Raw genomic sequence first — 16,886 nt, 5'->3', positions numbered from 1 at the left:
GGAGGGAGTATCAAACATAAAACTGGCATAATGGCATGAACGGAATAGAAGATATCAGATACACGACATTAAGATGAGAAATACAGTAAATTATATTCATGTTTCAACCTGGAAACTGAGATATACAACACATCACTGGTAGAACATGTGGAAAACACAAGACGAGATGCCATACCTTCCGTTTCTTATGATAAGGTGTGAGGCCTAGGGCACGATCCATCCAGGTTTCTTGAACAACTGCAAGAACTATATATATATGGACATCAGCAACTATAATCAATTCAGCATCCCATATTGTTAATCAAACAATCAAATGCTATGGCTATACAGCCACCAATCAACAATAGTAAACAATAGCAAAGTAAGTAACAAAGCAAGTCACGGACCTGGAGGTGCTTGAATCGGATCTGCGTGGCATACGCGAGGGATTGGGACTTGCAGCCGCCGTAGTCGACCGCGAGGGGGCAGGGTGCCTCGACGGCGTCTTGGTGTGGCTCGAGGGTCTTGAGCTTGGCCGCAGCGGCAGCGGCGGACGAGCGCGATGCAAGCGGCCGGCCGCAGGAGCAAGACAGGCGGGCAACTGTGGTCGACGGGGGAGCGGCGTGGGGCCACTACGGCCAGCGCGGACAGCCACGGCCCGCGCGCGGGGCTGCGTCCGCGGTCGGCGCGGGTGAGCTGCGGCACGTCGGCACGCGTGCGTCCTTCATCCCCACCGGATCCCGTGGCGGCGGCGGCGAGGTGCAGCTCCTTCCTCCATCTCCAGGCCACAGCCGCGAGGGCGTCCCTGGTCGGAGAGAGCGACGCTCGCGCCGACGGACGGGCGGAGGAGGACGGCGCGTGCCGGCGGGCGGAAGAGGACGACGCACGTGCCGGCGGGCGGGCGGAGGAGGACGCGCGCGACGGCGGGCCGCGGGCGGGCGGGGGAGGAAGAGGTCAATGATGGCCATTCGGGCCGCCTGGCCCGGCCCTGGCCTGGGCCCGCCCTAGCCCGTTCTTTATCGGGCCGTGCCTAGCCCGGCCCTATATCCTAGCGGGTCGTGCCGTGCTAGCCCACGGGCTCCCCCGACGGCCAAAGCACGGGCCCACGGGCCAGTTTCGTGCCGGGCCGGCCCGACAGAGCCCGGCTCCAGAGCAGCAGCCGGGCCGCCCGAAGCCCAACGGCGCCATCCGCTGCGTCCGCCGGAGCCAGGCAGCCAGCAGGGGGCGCCCTGCCGCGCCGCCCGCCTGCAGCGTCCGACGGAGCCTGCAGGGGCCGCCCCGCCGCGCGGCCCGCCTGCTGCGTCCGCCAGAGCCAGCTGACGCCGCCGTCCCTGCATGCCGCCGCCGCCGCATCCGCTACGCCCGCCGGCCCCGCTTGCCGAAGTCGCCGCGTCCACCAGCCCCGCACACCGACGCCGCCCGCAGCGCAGGCTCGCCTCCCTCACCGACACCTGGGCCCCGCCGGATCCAGGTTGCGCGCGTGCTCGCCGCCCGATTGGCCGGCGGCGGAGCATCGTGGCCGGTATAAAGCGGGGGGAGCGCCGAGCGCGTCGCGTGAGCCGCTCGCACACGCGCGCGCGCAGCCTTCGCGTTCCACTGGCGAGTCAACTCCGCCGGCTAGCGCCGCCGTGGGACGCCGCTGCGTCTGCTTGCCACGCCCGCCCATCCTGCCTGCTAGCAGACCGCCGCCGCGCCCTCCGATAGGGATGAGGTGAGTGGGACGGAGCCCACGATGGGGATTGGGGAGACTAGAAGGAGCCGAGCACAAGCAGACAAGGCTGACTGGTGTCTCGTACGTGGGCTGAAGTAGTCAAGTGGAGTAGAGTTAACGGGCCATTTCAGGCCCGAATCAAAAATTCGTGCCGGGTCGGGCCGCCCGCCGTGCCATGGTGACAGCCCAAGCCCGGGCACGGGGAGCAGGCCGGGCTAGCCCGGGCACGGTTTGGACCGGGCCGGGCCGTGCTTGGGCCGGGCCAAATTAGTCGTGCTCTGGGCGGGCTAACGGGCTGTGGGCTACATGGACATCTATAGAAGAGGAGGACGCGCGCAACGGGGCGGATCCGCAAGGGACGGAGCGGATCGGGTGGGTCCTCCTTCAGCCCGAGCGTCGTCGCTCGATGTCGCCCAGATCCGGCGCTCCTCCTTGCCGGCGGCTGGAGCGGCGGAGGCGGTGGCCGGGGTTCGTAGGGGCTCCACGAGGTGCTTTGCCGACGACCAGCGCAGGGCGGCGCTCGGTTGAGGCGGAGAAATTTGCAAAAATGGGACCGCAAATATTGGACTTTTCAGTTTTGCTATTGGCCCCACATTTCATAGGCACAGATGGTCCTATCATGTCATTCAGGCAATTTCACGAATGGTTAGTGTTTGCAGTCCTAATATTGCAATTTTTTCGTTGAGGCGAGGAAGACAAAGGCGAGGTGCCTGATTTTTAGTAGGGATCCTTGGGGAACACCGATGGCTGGAAGAAAAAAGAAAAATAAGTGGTGCCTGGGGTTCGAACCTTGGCTGCCGGTGTGGGGGGAGGGTGCACGCACGGGTTGGAGGAGGGATGGCCGGACGAGCGTTGAAGCGGATGATCCATATAACATGGACCCTTGGATCGAGTTGAAGCTCTGCTAAGAGCATTTTGAGCCATCGATTTCAATGAAGTAGACAATCTGGGTACAATTTTTTCTTGGTGCACAGCCTCATCGCTCTCTCAGCGGGGGTCGCGGGATGGCTTTAGCGAAATTTGCATCGATCCTTTAGGGTAGGGATAGGGAGGTAATCATGCTCAATCTAGAACCTTCCAAGTCCGGAAAAAAGGACACAACGCCCAATGACTCGTGGGCCCGGGACTCCGTCCCCCGCACGGCCGGGCCCGGAAGACTTCGGGCCCAACGGCAAGTCAGTCAACTCGCTCCCCCCGCGCGCCCCGGCCCCCTTCCCGTCCCTGGTAGAACATTCCAGAGCCCCTCCTCTCCCCTCTCCCAATAAAATCCCCTCAAACCCCACGATCCTCTCCCATCTCATCCCTCCCTCCCTCGCGCTCCCGCTCCTCACAAAACCTACTCGCTTCCTCCCTTGAGCCGCCGCCGCCTCTTCTCTCCTCGCGTTCGGGAAGGGCCTCGCAATGGCCTCGGAGACAGAGACGTTCGCCTTCCAGGCGGAGATCAACCAGCTGCTCTCCCTCATCATCAACACCTTCTACTCCAACAAGGAGATCTTCCTCAGGGAGCTCATCTCCAACTCCTCCGATGTAAGTTTTTACCCCGACCCGCTCGTGCTCTTCTGTTTGCGGTTCTAGATCTGTGCGATAAACCCTCGCGTCGTCGTTTGATAGATCGGTGGGTGGTCTACGCATCGTGCTTTGAATCTGGTGATGGGTTATGTAGTAGGGTTTTGCGCTAGCTACCTGTTGACTATTCAGCTCATATCCGCGGCGTTCAACCTGAGCTTCTGATGTAGTAAATATGGTCCCAAATTTTGTTGGATCTCGGTTGTGCATGCGGGAACTGAAAACTTGTACGGTTTATTATCTGAACGATCTGATACCGTACTGTGAACTGTGAAAGCATGATTTGGTCCTGTTAACCTTATAGGAGTATGGTCATTGCTAGATTAGAATGAGTGGTTTATGTAGGGAACGTAGAAGGCTTTCTAGTACATGCCTCTAAATTTATAGTTTGTTGATGCAGTTAATCGTGTTTATCGTATTGCTAATTTAGAGTGTACTACATACAAATTGGTGTGTGATTGGGCCTGATAAACGTCATGTAGTTTTTGCTGGATTAGAAAGGCAGACGGGGAAGGTAGAAAGGCTTTGTAGTACATGCTTTAATGTTAAATCGGTTGTTAATTCAGTTAATTGTGTTTAGGGCAGTGCTAACCTGAATACTTGGTTGGCAGAGCTCCCGGTATGGCTAGGTGTGGCCATTGCCATACCTTGTTTTACCAGGAGTACCTCTACTTTTATACATCCCTGTTTTTTAGTAGTTTTTTCTACACTGTTACCATGAATCAAGATTTAGAGCTCTATCTGATCTAGCTGTGCCATACCTAAACACTAGTCTGTCCTCCGCCACTACTTGGTTACCTACTGTAGAATAACTCTTGATATTAAGCTGTGCAAGTTTTATTTAATTACTTCTCAGCTCTTCATATTCTACTGTAATGCATGGACCCAACCCTTGAACAAATTTTGTGTGGGTTTTAACAGGCATTGGACAAGATCAGGTTCGAGAGCTTGACGGACAAGAGCAAGCTGGATGCCCAGCCAGAGCTGTTCATCCACATTGTTCCTGACAAGGCCTCCAACACTCTGACAATCATTGACAGTGGTATTGGTATGACCAAGTCTGATCTTGTGAACAACCTTGGTACCATTGCGCGGTCAGGCACAAAGGAGTTCATGGAGGCTCTGGCTGCTGGTGCTGATGTTTCTATGATTGGCCAGTTTGGTGTTGGTTTCTACTCTGCCTACCTTGTTGCTGAGAGAGTTGTTGTGACCACTAAGCACAACGATGATGAGCAGTACGTGTGGGAGTCTCAGGCTGGTGGCTCCTTCACTGTCACGCGTGATACCTCTGGGGAGCCCCTTGGCAGGGGTACCAAGATGACCCTCTACCTCAAGGATGATCAGGTATATAGAAATTTCCAGAATTATCGTGGTTAGTGTGTTATTACTGTGATGATGACATAGCCGGCCATTTGCTGTTTAACATATAGGACTAATAGATAGATCTGATCTGTTGGCTATTATCTTTGTTGAAACTATGAGGCTCCATTATCTTAATATAATAGGTTTCAAGTTTTGTGCTGTTTTGTAACTTGTGGTGATGTTCTGTTGGTTTATGGCTAAATTGATAGTATATGTGAAGCATTATGTTGTTTAACTGATTCTAAATGTGGATGGTTAGGGAATGATTAGGAACTTGATTATTTTGTTGGGCTTGATTCATTCTAGGATCATTTAGAACAAGTTTTACAGGCTTTCGAGATATTGCTGTTAAATGATGCCTTTCTTTATCACTCTTTTTAATCATTTTCATGCATCTTATTCTGGAATGACTGAAGTAACACTGTTCATGCAGTCCTGGTACTATGTTAGTACTGAGATAAACATAACTTTGTGCACTTTGTGCTGTTGTACTTAACATTAAGTTTGTTATTGTATGTTTAGAATACCTGAAAGTAGTTCCATCATCTTGCTCATGATTTACTCTTATTTTCTGCAGTTGGAGTACCTTGAGGAGCGTCGCCTCAAGGATCTGATCAAGAAGCATTCTGAGTTCATCAGCTACCCAATCTCTCTCTGGACAGAGAAGACCACTGAGAAGGAGATTTCCGATGATGAGGATGAGGAAGATAAGAAGGATGAGGAGGGCAAGGTTGAGGATGTTGACGAGGAGAAGGAAGGGAAGGAGAAGAAAAAGAAGAAGATCAAGGAGGTATCTCACGAGTGGCAATTGGTCAACAAGCAGAAGCCTATTTGGATGAGGAAGCCTGAGGAGATTACCAAGGAAGAGTATGCTGCTTTCTACAAGAGCTTGACCAATGACTGGGAGGAGCATCTTGCTGTAAAGCACTTCTCTGTTGAGGGTCAGCTTGAGTTCAAGGCTGTCCTCTTTGTACCCAAGAGGGCTCCGTTCGACCTCTTTGACACTAGGAAGAAGCAGAACAACATCAAGCTCTATGTACGCCGTGTCTTCATCATGGACAACTGTGAGGAGCTAATCCCAGAGTGGCTGAGCTTTGTCAAGGGAATTGTTGACTCTGAGGACCTTCCCCTCAACATCTCCCGTGAGACCCTCCAGCAGAACAAGATTCTCAAGGTCATCCGCAAGAACCTGGTCAAGAAGTGCGTTGAACTCTTCTTTGAGATTGCTGAGAACAAGGAGGATTACAACAAGTTTTATGAGGCCTTCTCCAAGAACCTCAAGCTTGGCATCCACGAGGACTCTCAGAACAGGAACAAGATTGCTGAGCTCCTGAGGTACCACTCCACCAAGAGTGGTGATGAGCTGACCAGCCTCAAGGACTATGTGACCAGGATGAAGGAGGGCCAGAGTGACATCTACTACATCACTGGTGAGAGCAAGAAGGCTGTGGAGAACTCCCCCTTCCTTGAGAAGCTGAAGAAGAAGGGCTATGAAGTCCTGTACATGGTCGATGCCATTGATGAGTATGCCATTGGTCAGCTGAAGGAGTTTGAAGGCAAGAAGCTTGTCTCTGCCACCAAGGAGGGCCTGAAGCTCGATGAAAGTGAGGATGAGAAGAAGAGGAAGGAGGAGCTCAAGGAGAAGTTCGAGGGCCTCTGCAAGGTGATCAAGGAGGTGCTGGGTGACAAGGTTGAGAAGGTTGTTGTCTCTGACCGTGTGGTAGACTCCCCCTGCTGTCTAGTCACTGGTGAGTATGGCTGGACTGCCAACATGGAGAGGATCATGAAGGCCCAGGCGCTGAGGGACTCCAGCATGTCCGGATACATGTCCTCCAAGAAGACCATGGAGATCAACCCTGAGAATGCCATCATGGAGGAGCTCCGCAAGCGTGCTGAGGCTGACAAGAATGACAAGTCTGTCAAGGACCTTGTCATGCTGCTGTTCGAGACTGCGCTCCTCACCTCCGGCTTCAGCCTCGACGACCCCAACACCTTCGGCAGCCGCATCCACCGTATGCTCAAGCTGGGCCTGAGCATCGACGAGGACGAGGCTCCGGAGGCTGACTCAGACATGCCCCCGCTGGAGGACGACGCTGGCGAGAGCAAGATGGAGGAGGTCGACTAAGCGCTGCGCGGTGGTTTTTTACGTTCGACTTGTTAGCTTAGCTATTCGGGTTGCCAGTCTATGAACCTCGAGTTGTCGGTTTATTTTGTGTGGTGTGCCGTGGATTATCGAACTACTTATGTTAATTGTCGGTGGTATAATAGTATTATTATCCTGCTGTCTTCCAATTTCTTATGTTTGTCGTTTTGATTCCTGCTCGTTTTTTTTCTCCAGCTGATTTCCCATCGGCCACCATTGCCTGCATTAGCTTGTTTTGTGGAATGTGTCTGTGACTTTGCAGGCCTGCAGGTTAATAAAAATTGCTAGGCTTCCGTTCTTTCTGCTGTTGTGAACCACTTCTGCAGTGATATCCAGACAGTTCTGCAGTGACATCCAGACAGTAGTTTGGGCTTGGGCTAGTCAGTAGCATCTCATCGCGTAGAAATCTGCTTGGCCAACACATCTTGGCAGTTAACGCGTAAATCCAGCCATCAGTCACATTGTGACTAATGGGGAAAATTGTTTTTCAAAAAAAAAGGAAAATAAGCAAGGTTGCACACAGCAAACTCCATGTACAGGGTGCTGCACAATGTTAAGCTGGAGGAAAGTCTTCTTTTCTGAAGTACATTTGTGCTGGAGGAAAGTCTTCTTTTCTGAAGTACATTTGTGCTGGAGGAAAGTCTTCTTTTTTGAAGTACATTTTCACCTCACGGGGCAAACTTATCATATCAAGCTACATGACGCAGCAAAGCTTAACTATGTTAATACAATTTATACGCATACATACATGATGCTTTAGCAGAACTATTTTCTGATAACGTGCATCTAATTTTATTTATCAAAATGTGCTTGATGGCCAAAAAAACTGAAGGCAACCCTTCGAGTATTTGTCGATCTCCCTCTATATTTTGACCAAGGAAAAGTTATGAACACTTGTCAAATTATATGTATGTTCACGTCTGGTCCATTTTATAAAATAAGTAAGCACCCTTCGAGTATTTGTCGCTCTTTTCAACGCACCATTTTAAGAAACACACAACCAGCTGAGTATTTGCTCCTCTAGAGCAGCATCCTGAGGAAGTTACGTATTTACACCAAGAACGCACCTCCTGATAAGAAAGAATAAATCAAAACAAGTTGTCCATCACCTAAAATTTGGTGAGGTTACCACAAGATTTAACTGTAATGCATATCTTGAGAGATCACTTGGAGAAGATCACCTGAGTGCTGGTGATTAAAGTCCGTCATATTCCATCAAGCATAACAACCTGGGCTTTTGAGATATCTCGATTCACATGCAGTAGTGACCTTAGAGTCTTAGACTAAAGTGAAGCATACATACATCGTCGAGGACAACTAAAAGTTAGTTCTATAATTCTATTTCTGCCTTTCACTAAGTTTATGTCCACAAAATTGGATTATTGGGGTTATACTTGTGCGCCTTACATTTGCTGGTAAAGAATGTAATCCAATCTATCTATCTAAGAACCTATTGCCTTGAGCTGGACGATGCGGGCAACTTCCTAATATTATGCCTCTGCAGAAAACCCCTTGCCTCTAGAGAATCAGTCCATTTGCCAGCAGCAACATAAATGTCAGATATCAGAACATGGAAACCAGGCTGCTTTGTATTGAGACTGAGGATCCAACTCTCTACTCTTTCAGCCACATCAAATCTCTTATGCATTCGACTTGCACCTAGTAGCGCACCCAAAACCTTGACATCCGGTGCCATTGGCATGCTCCGGATCAGCTCCTCTGCCTCATCAAGAAGCCCTGCACGGCCCAACAAGTCAACCATGCAGCCATAGTGTTTGAGCTCCGGCTGCAATCCAAAAGCAGATACCATGCTCTGGAAGCACTGCCGACCCTCGTTGACCAGCCCAGCATGGGCACAAGCTGTCAGCAGACTGACAAATGTTATGTCGTTTGGGTTTTCTCCTGAACCCTTCATCTGCTCAAACACATCAATGCATTGCAGAGCATCACCATTTACTGCCAGCCCCGTGATAAGTGCATTCCAGGCAGAGACATCCTTCTGATCCAGGGAGTGGAAAACTTTAACAGCCATGTCTGTTCTCCCACACTTGGCATACATGTCTATGAGAGCAGCACCTAGATTGTACTCATTGTCCAGAACCATCTTGTGCTTGTCGATGAAGGTGTGAGCCCACCTCCCTTCCTCTAGAGCTGCTAAATGTGCGCATGCCAAAAGCACACTCACCATGGTCACCTCATTAGGTCGGGTACTGCTCCTGCTCTGCATCGACCTGAATAGCTCAAGGGTTTCTGCATAGCGTCCAGCCTGTGCGTACCCGGAAATCATGCATGTCCAAGAAACCACATCCTTCTCCGGCATCACATCAAACAGCTCCCTTGCGCCATCCATCTCGCCATTCACCACGTATCCCCGGATCATTGCATTCCATGAGACCAGATTCCTGAACGGCATCTCATCAAACATCTTCCTCGCCAATGGCAGCAGACCATGCTTTGCAAACCCTGTCACCATTGAATTCCATGTGACAACATTCCTGCCGATGGCAGGCATCCGATCAAACATCTCCCTGGCAATATCCAGCTCCCCAACACCCGCATACGCTCCCACCATCGCGCTCCAGGACACCCCATTCCTATGTGGCATTTCGTCGAACACCCGTCTGGCGTTCTCAATATCCCCGCACTTAACGTAGCCACCAATAACCGTGTTCCAAGAGACCACGTCGGCGACCTTCGCGGACGAGTCAAACACGCCCCACATCGACGCCGTATCGCAGAACGCGGCGTACATCGCGAGGAGCGAGTTAAGGACGAAGATGTCGGTCAAGAACCCGCGCCGGGCAGCCTGGGCGTGGGCCTGCGCGCCCGTGCGCGGGAAGGAGGGGAGCCTGGAGGCGGATTTGACCAGCGGAGGGAAGGTGAAGTGATCGGGGAGGAAGTCGCACCGGAGGAGGGAGGAGAACGCGGCGAAGGACAGGCGCGGGGAGGGCGACGTGGAGGAGGCGCGGATGAGCAGGTTGAGGAGGAAAGTGGCGGAGGAGGGGAAGAGCGGGAAGTAGAGGCTGGAGAGGGCGGCGGCGAGGTGGGGGTGCGAGGGAAGGTGGGGTATGATGCGGCGGAGGTGATCCGGGCTCCGGCGGATCTCGCCGGCGACGAGGAGGCGGCCGAGGAGGAGCGGGAGGTGGCGAGGCGGCGGCGCCATTTGGGCTGAGGACGAGTGTTCGTTCGAATATATATTTTGAAGCTTCTCCCAAGGTTAAGTGCTTAACCGTGCACTCGGCATCGGACGGCTGAGATCACGGTACAGAGCTACTAGGTTACCCAATCTTGTTGGACCCTTTTGGTTTTTTTTTAAGGTATAGTGGGTCTAATTTTGGTGAGAAATATTTTTAATTATTTCCATTTTTATAGTATTGATAAGACCCCTTTTGGTTGATAATACCGAAGTGCTAGTGGAATTCATAGATGTTAAAGAAATTTTTTGGATGGGAATCAGAGAGCCTATTCAAATTTTTAACTGATGGGTGACGGATCAAATTCAGTTTTAGTTTTGAGATTTCAGCTGAAACCAACAGAAATCAGGGTCAGGCATGGCAGAATTCCTATACGTAAATTTGTAACAACTCTAGTTCTGGTACTCGTAGTCGATAACTTCTGTACTATTAGTACTAGGAAATGCTACAATGCCAATACAATGGCAAGCAATGAAACAATTCAGAACAAGATTGTAGCACAAGAAATATTGCAGCCACCAAGAAATGGTAACCCTGGTTATGTATAATAGCAGGCAAAAATCTCCCTGAACTTAGCAGCCAGATATGACTGATTTGCATACTTGAATAGTTCAACTATTGAAGTAATGAAGTGTAAACTACTTATACCAATCTCAAACGGGCGAAATACTCTAGGCTTTGGTTATCGTTGTCATAGGAGAAAGGAAAAATAATTCATGTTTATTTACTATGTCAGATGGATGCTAAATTTTATCCCCAACTATATTCAGCTCCCATTGTTTGCAATTGCCAAGCTTCAGAGTGTGATTGCCTTCACATTCATGTTGATAGCACACCCGGTGACACTGTATCTTCCACCATAGTTGACCTCTTGTGCGGCTTCCTCCTTGCGTAGGTGTAAGCGAATTGTCGAGCTTCTTCAACTTCAGTAACAGGCTTGGCAGGGGGTGCCTCCAGCTTCACGCCATCATGATACTTGCGCACCGTTTCCAAATGCTCTGACAATTTCCCTGTGCCAAGGTTTAACATCTCTGAAATACTTTCAACATTTCTTATACTGTGCAGTGTCGTGTATGCATTCACTTCGTGACCATCACTAACTCCTGCACATGGGTCAGGAGAACTTTGATGAACTATCCTGTTCTGATGACCAAAGTTCTTCAAAAGGTCTTTCATGTGGCCACATTCTCTGGTGTCATATGCTTCACTGGAATACACTAAACTATGGTTAGCTGCTGGCTGATAGAAACCTCTAAGCATCATGGAAGGATAAACTGCATTGTGCTCCTCTGGAACTGTCATTTGGACTCCAAGTGGGCTTTTGCCAATCAGAGCACAAGTGTCTAAGGGATTCCGTCGTGAACAAGCAGGAGTACCACTGTCTGTGTTGATGTGAGAAGATGAATTCTCAGAATAAACATGTACATCATGCGCAAAAGCATGAGGTGGAGCAAAAAAGGTGGAGCTCTGCATTCCTAACTGATCAACTAGAACCAGTCTAGGTCTGTGATGTATACCTTTACTACCATCAATATGAGAAGCGCAACCAGTACTTATTTTCAGCACACCTTTTCGTAGTTTACCACAATTTTGCCTGGGATCACTGAGAGGATGGAAGATTTGACTTTCCAGTGTGTTCATTTCTGCTGATTTGGCTACATTGCCTGTTTCATTATGTCTGCTTGAACGATGAGTGGTTAATGAGCCATCCATAAGTTTAGCTTGCTTCATTGGTAATGAGCCATCCATAAGTTTAGCTTGCTTCATTGGTGACACTGACATAGTGGCAGACTCACCCCTGAGACCTACACATGGGAACTGCTTCTCATATACCCGGTTGTGCGAGATGGGAACCTTCTCTCTAAGACTAGCACTCATAACAGAATTTCTCAACAGTTTGGCCATGGATGCAAACTTGCCAACCATACCATCATGGTACATCATCAGAAATTGATAATATCTTCGTCTTTGAAACATCAATAGTAACTCTCTTGCCTGAGAAACTTGTGGAGAATAAAGCCCACCGTTCAATCTAAGGAAAAAGCTTCTAAGTGGACTTCCAAAGAAGATAGCATCACCATTAAGCAGCTCTTTCATTGTTGTAACGAAGTTGTGTTGTTCCATGTCCGGGAGGTAGGCTGCTAGATACAATCTATCATCTTCTGTGAGGCATGAATTCCACATCTCCAAAGAAAGAACCTCTGTCAAGTCAGGCAGATCATAAAGCCCATATGGCACATTGCACACCTGACCTCTGGACATTGCAAACTCACAGTCGACCTCTGCAAGTTCATAGTCATGAGAGTCGTCAATAGGAAAGCTCTGAAGCAGCACTCTGTCATCTCGTGTAAGGTCCCCATCTCCACAGCTGGAACCACTCTTTTCTGCAGGCTCACCACTCGCTATCTTGACAATCCCCATTGTCCGAAAAAAGTGGTCTAATTCTCCAAGCGGATAAGAGATGATCAAAGTAGAGGATAGTCAACGGAGTTTCGAGCACACCACCACTTCATCAGATAGAGGGTTCCTGAGGGGGGAAAATGAACAAAGGCATTTGAGCACTTAATCACTTAGCGATATCCTAGCAGCACATATCATGGAATGGCAAAATGTGGTCAGCAGTCAACAACACAATGCAATTCAGAACCAAAACCATTGAAAGTAACAAGTAATACTGACTACAATGCAGTGCAGCATATCAATTTTGTTTAGGAACATAAGCCATGGCAGCATTTTGTTTGTAAGCACCATTTTCCAATTTATTTAGTCACTGAACTAATTGTGCACAAGTGATTCCTCTAGTGAGCACAGCAACCAAGTTTAACAACAGGCAGTCTGATCCGCGATCTCCTTGCACGGTAGCACCTCAGGAAGCAAACAACTGAAACACCACAGCGCTGTACAACCATTCTACGCGAATTCTCAGGCTCGAACAGTCGTCCGTAAACCACGGAATCACACAAGCAGACAGGCCAGTTCCACGAACAGGAAAATCCTAAGAATCACCGAGCCCTCACACGACGGAACCATCCATCAATCCACCCAACCGACGCCAATCGCAAGCCTGCAGCCACGCAATTCCGGGACGAGCAACGCCCCCAGCGACAGCGCGGCGCCCAGTGCCCCCCCAATATCCCAAAGCCTACCAAAAGCCCTCAAGCCCCCACCAAAACCCGGACGATCGATCGGTCACTCCGCGGCGCGGGATCGAGGCGGGGGGATGCATGCTCACCGTGCGTACGCGCCGGGGATCGGGTCGGAGCCGCAGCCGGCCGGCGCCGAGGAGGGGAAAGGCAGGCGCTTGGCGAGGAAGGGAGGATTGGGGAACGGGGAGGAGCAGTGAGGTGATGGGTACTGTGCCGCCGCGCTGTTGCGCCTGCGCCTCTGCTTCGCTTCGCTTCCCATTTTGTCCCGCGGCTGCCCGGCTGGCTTACCATCCGCGGCCGCGAAAACCACGCGTGCGCACGACGAAAAGCGCAGGGATTGGTGATGCCGGCCTGGCCTTCCGCTGCCCGTCTCCTCCCGCGGCTGTAGCGCAGCGGCCAGCGGCTCTGCGGCCGCTTTGCCGGCAGGGTTCCGTCTCTTTTCGGTTGCCTTTTCTCTTTCGTGCAATTCGGTGCTTGGGCACGGTTCCTTGCATTCATTTCGTGGAGAATTCTTGCGGCTCCATGGCTTCGTTGGTTCCTGGATAGTAGAACCGCACTAGTAGCATATTTTGGGCGGATTTCTTTTCAAGTTGCCGCAACCAGAGAAGAACCGACACTAGTGGCATAGGAGAATCAAGCTAGCACTGCACACCTTAGAGACTGAGGGTCATTTTTCCCGTTAACAAGACATTTGAACATCATTTACACATACGTCCAACCATTGGTCTAGTACTCCATCACAAATTATATGCCGTATTATTTTTTTCTAGGTACATACACTATGTCTGGAAAAGCTAAAACGGCCTAAAATAATTTATAGAAATAACATATCCAATCTATAGCAAATTGTAATTTTATAAATCTGTCTCCATAGAACCTGTTCGGCTGGTGGAAATTGGCTGGGCTGGTTTGGTTCTGGCTGTCCCAGCTGTTCGGGTGATCGGTCTGCATGGCATTTGCACGGAGCTCACTGAGTGCTGCTGGAGGGGCAGCGAGCTGGGCTGGCTGGAGCTCGCTGGAACTGGCTGGGCGCAGCTCCAGCCCAGCCATCGAACAGGTCGATGGTAAATTGGACTATGTCATTCCAAAAATGTTCGATCAATGGATAAGGTCTTGTTTAGATCTTGTAAAAATTTGGACAAAATTTACTGTAGCAATTTCCAGCCGAAGATTAGAGCGACTAAATATGATTTAACTATAAAACTAATTACATGGATGGACAGAAAATCGCGAGATGAATCTATTAATCCTGATCAATTCGTCATTAGAGGTTGTTTACTTTAGCATTACATGGTCTAATCATGATCCAATTAAGTTTAAAAGATTCGTTTCGCAATTACACCAAAGGGTTATGGAATGAGTTTTGTCAGTTATCCACATTTAATACTCCTAATTAGTTATCAAACATTCGAAGTTACTGTAGCGCTAAAAATTTTTGGGATCCAACCAAGGCCTAAATCATTTGAAATATGAACATGTTGACTATGCACTCTTTAGTATATATAGGAAGCTGATGTGAAATCTAGCTATACCATTTTCAAAATTTTACCAAATATATTGAAATATTTTAAACTTGCTAATTGCATACATCCTAAACACAACACTCTTTTATAATATGAGGGAGTGGTGGCACACCAACATGTTGTCACGTTAATTTAAGATGTAGGGTAACTCCATTTGCAAATGTTTTTCACCATTGTTGATGGCTGCTTCACCTTTCCTCTTTTTTACTTATGACTTTTAGTTTTTCTTTTGCCTTTTTGACTGAAGTCAGCAGGGAGCCCCTTACCTATTTTTTCATAAATTTTTATTTAACCCAGGTCCATCTTTAATTCATCCCCATCAAGTGTCAAATCCAGGTCTGTTGGACACTACTCATACGCTCTAACCACTAGGCTAAAGATACTTTCGCTGTTTTTCTTTTGCTTATTTGGTCGGTGGTTGAAATTTGCGAAGATGGTAATGAAAGCTTGCAAATATAGCTTTTGACAATGAAAGGAGCTTTTGAACTTGGAAATGTCAATGGAGTTGTACCATACATTCAGTTAGGATGAATCATCCTTCGAGCAAGTCAAGCGAGTAAGTTATTATTCCAAGTCTTCCATTGTAAAAGTAGGATAAACATAAACTTATTATCTACAAAGTCATCGGTGTGGCATGCAAATGGACTTAGATATCATCTGTCATTCACTTTGAGTTTTGATTAAATATAGAATTCTATAAAGGATCTTGTTTGTCTGTAACATGGAAAACACTAGTAATTCTTTTAAAAAATATAATGATTTTTTTGTAATATTACAATAAAATCCATTGTTAATTGAGATAGGCAAGTGGTAAATTGTTGACTTGTTGAGCGGACCCACACTCTCCATCTGGATATAAATTGTGATTTTTCTTGTCATGGACACTAGTTATTAGTATGGAATATATGAAAACATAATAAAGAATGATGACATAAATATATCAAATACTTAAGCTTATTACCTATATGAATGCGAAAATGACACCGATGCGATCATCAATGAATATATGGCCCACTTTGTCAGGTTGATGGACGATGCAAGGTCCATACATATATAGTAGCTGTGAATTTTACTGTGGAAGATATCCCTTTCCTCTTTGTTCGATGGCTTATGGCTCGCCCTTTCCTCTATTTGTGACTAGTAGTGTTTCTTTGGCTGGTGGTTGAAATGTAAGCAGATGTTAAGCATAAGTTCAGAGTCTTTGACAATGAGAGGAACTTTTAGACTTGGAAATTTCAATGGAGCTGTACCATACATTCAGATTCAGGTATATATGAAGAGCTGTCATTGATGCAAGCCGAGCCACTAGGTTATTTTTTTTTAAAAAAAAACTAAAAGCCACTAGGTTATTCTTCCATGCCTTTTGCTGACAAGTAGGACAAAGCTCTAACTTTGACGAAGTGGTCGGTACTCCATTTATTTGTTACCTTTACCTGTGCAAATGGACTTAGGCCAATCCCAACCCATAGTGTCCATTAGTAGTATCTATGTTGCCATATCACCAAGACACCATTTTTAGAAACTACACTCTACAATCTATGATTTCTTGGTGTGGATTCCTATTAAACTCTCTCCCTTTTCTCCACATATCATATTTGTTCTCCATTTATTATGAAGACACCACCTCACTCCCAATGCACAACGTGTGGTGTCTAGCGTATTGATTTGTGTGGTGACACTGGGTCTTGCATGAGACCCAGTTTCTTCCTCTTTCAACTCTCTCTCTCATTTATTATGGTGCCACATAAGTAAAAAGTCCTATGTGCCAGTATATTTAATGCTATGGACACCATCCTACATGGAGGATTGGGGATGGTCTTAGAGATTTTGTATGAGTAGGATTTCCTTTGGAATTCCCCATTAAAATCTACTCGCTCTTTTTTAACAACATGAAAAGCCCAAGTAAATTTTAAGAAAGTATAATGCAAGTTGGGTAATATTACACGAAATCTGAATATCAATCAAGATATATGAATCGTAAATTGGTTATCTGCTGAGATAGGCCATATGCTAGATTTCAATATAAACCGTTACTCCTATTTTACCTACCACATTTTATATTTTTGGAACGAAGAGAAGTGACGATTATATTAAAAAGAAGGTGAAAAATTAGATTAAGCAATACAATAAAATTGGAAATGCAACAACCCGACACCAAGCCTCTCAATAAATATATCGCACCACTCAAACACACCCCAAACATAAAGCTAAAATTCCAAACAATGCGCACCACTCAGTCCTTGCAAACTCCACAACTCAAAT

At 48.0% G+C, this 16,886-nt stretch overlaps 3 protein-coding genes across 4 annotated transcripts; 1 reads left to right on the top strand and 2 right to left on the bottom strand.

Moving 5' to 3' along the window:
• Positions 1–2,914: 2,914 nt before the first annotated feature.
• Positions 2,915–6,914, top strand: LOC120679001 (heat shock protein 81-1-like). Its single transcript, XM_039960487.1, has 3 exons — positions 2,915–3,217; positions 4,178–4,600; positions 5,196–6,914. Exons 1-3 carry the CDS (start codon positions 3,092–3,094, stop codon positions 6,741–6,743), a joined length of 2,097 nt encoding a protein of 698 aa, XP_039816421.1. The 5' UTR covers positions 2,915–3,091; the 3' UTR covers positions 6,744–6,914.
• A 945-nt stretch (positions 6,915–7,859) lies between these two features.
• On the bottom strand, positions 7,860–9,988 carry LOC120678952 (pentatricopeptide repeat-containing protein At1g08070, chloroplastic-like). The gene has a single exon (XM_039960419.1). The coding sequence runs from the start codon at positions 9,922–9,924 to the stop codon at positions 8,212–8,214; it is 1,713 nt and encodes a 570-aa protein (XP_039816353.1). The 5' UTR covers positions 9,925–9,988; the 3' UTR covers positions 7,860–8,211.
• A 459-nt stretch (positions 9,989–10,447) lies between these two features.
• LOC120678953 lies at positions 10,448–13,533 on the bottom strand. Of its 2 annotated transcripts, XM_039960422.1 has the most exons (3): positions 13,188–13,533; positions 11,727–12,482; positions 10,448–11,690 (listed from the first exon to the last, which is right to left on the bottom strand). In XM_039960422.1, the coding sequence occupies exons 2-3, from the start codon at positions 12,374–12,376 to the stop codon at positions 10,775–10,777; spliced, it is 1,566 nt and encodes a 521-aa protein (XP_039816356.1). In that variant the 5' UTR covers positions 12,377–12,482; positions 13,188–13,533; the 3' UTR covers positions 10,448–10,774. The 2 variants fall into 2 exon arrangements, with proteins under 2 accessions (XP_039816356.1, XP_039816354.1); XM_039960420.1 differs by having other exon boundaries at positions 10,448–12,482; positions 13,188–13,530.
• Between the last annotated feature and the right edge of the window lie 3,353 nt (positions 13,534–16,886).

The sequence above is a fragment of the Panicum virgatum genome, chromosome 6N, assembly GCF_016808335.1.
Source record: "Panicum virgatum strain AP13 chromosome 6N, P.virgatum_v5, whole genome shotgun sequence".
Taxonomy (NCBI): Eukaryota; Viridiplantae; Streptophyta; class Magnoliopsida; order Poales; family Poaceae; genus Panicum; species Panicum virgatum.
The sequence above is the reverse complement of the archived record's forward strand: the minus strand, read 5'-3'. Positions and strand labels throughout refer to the sequence as shown.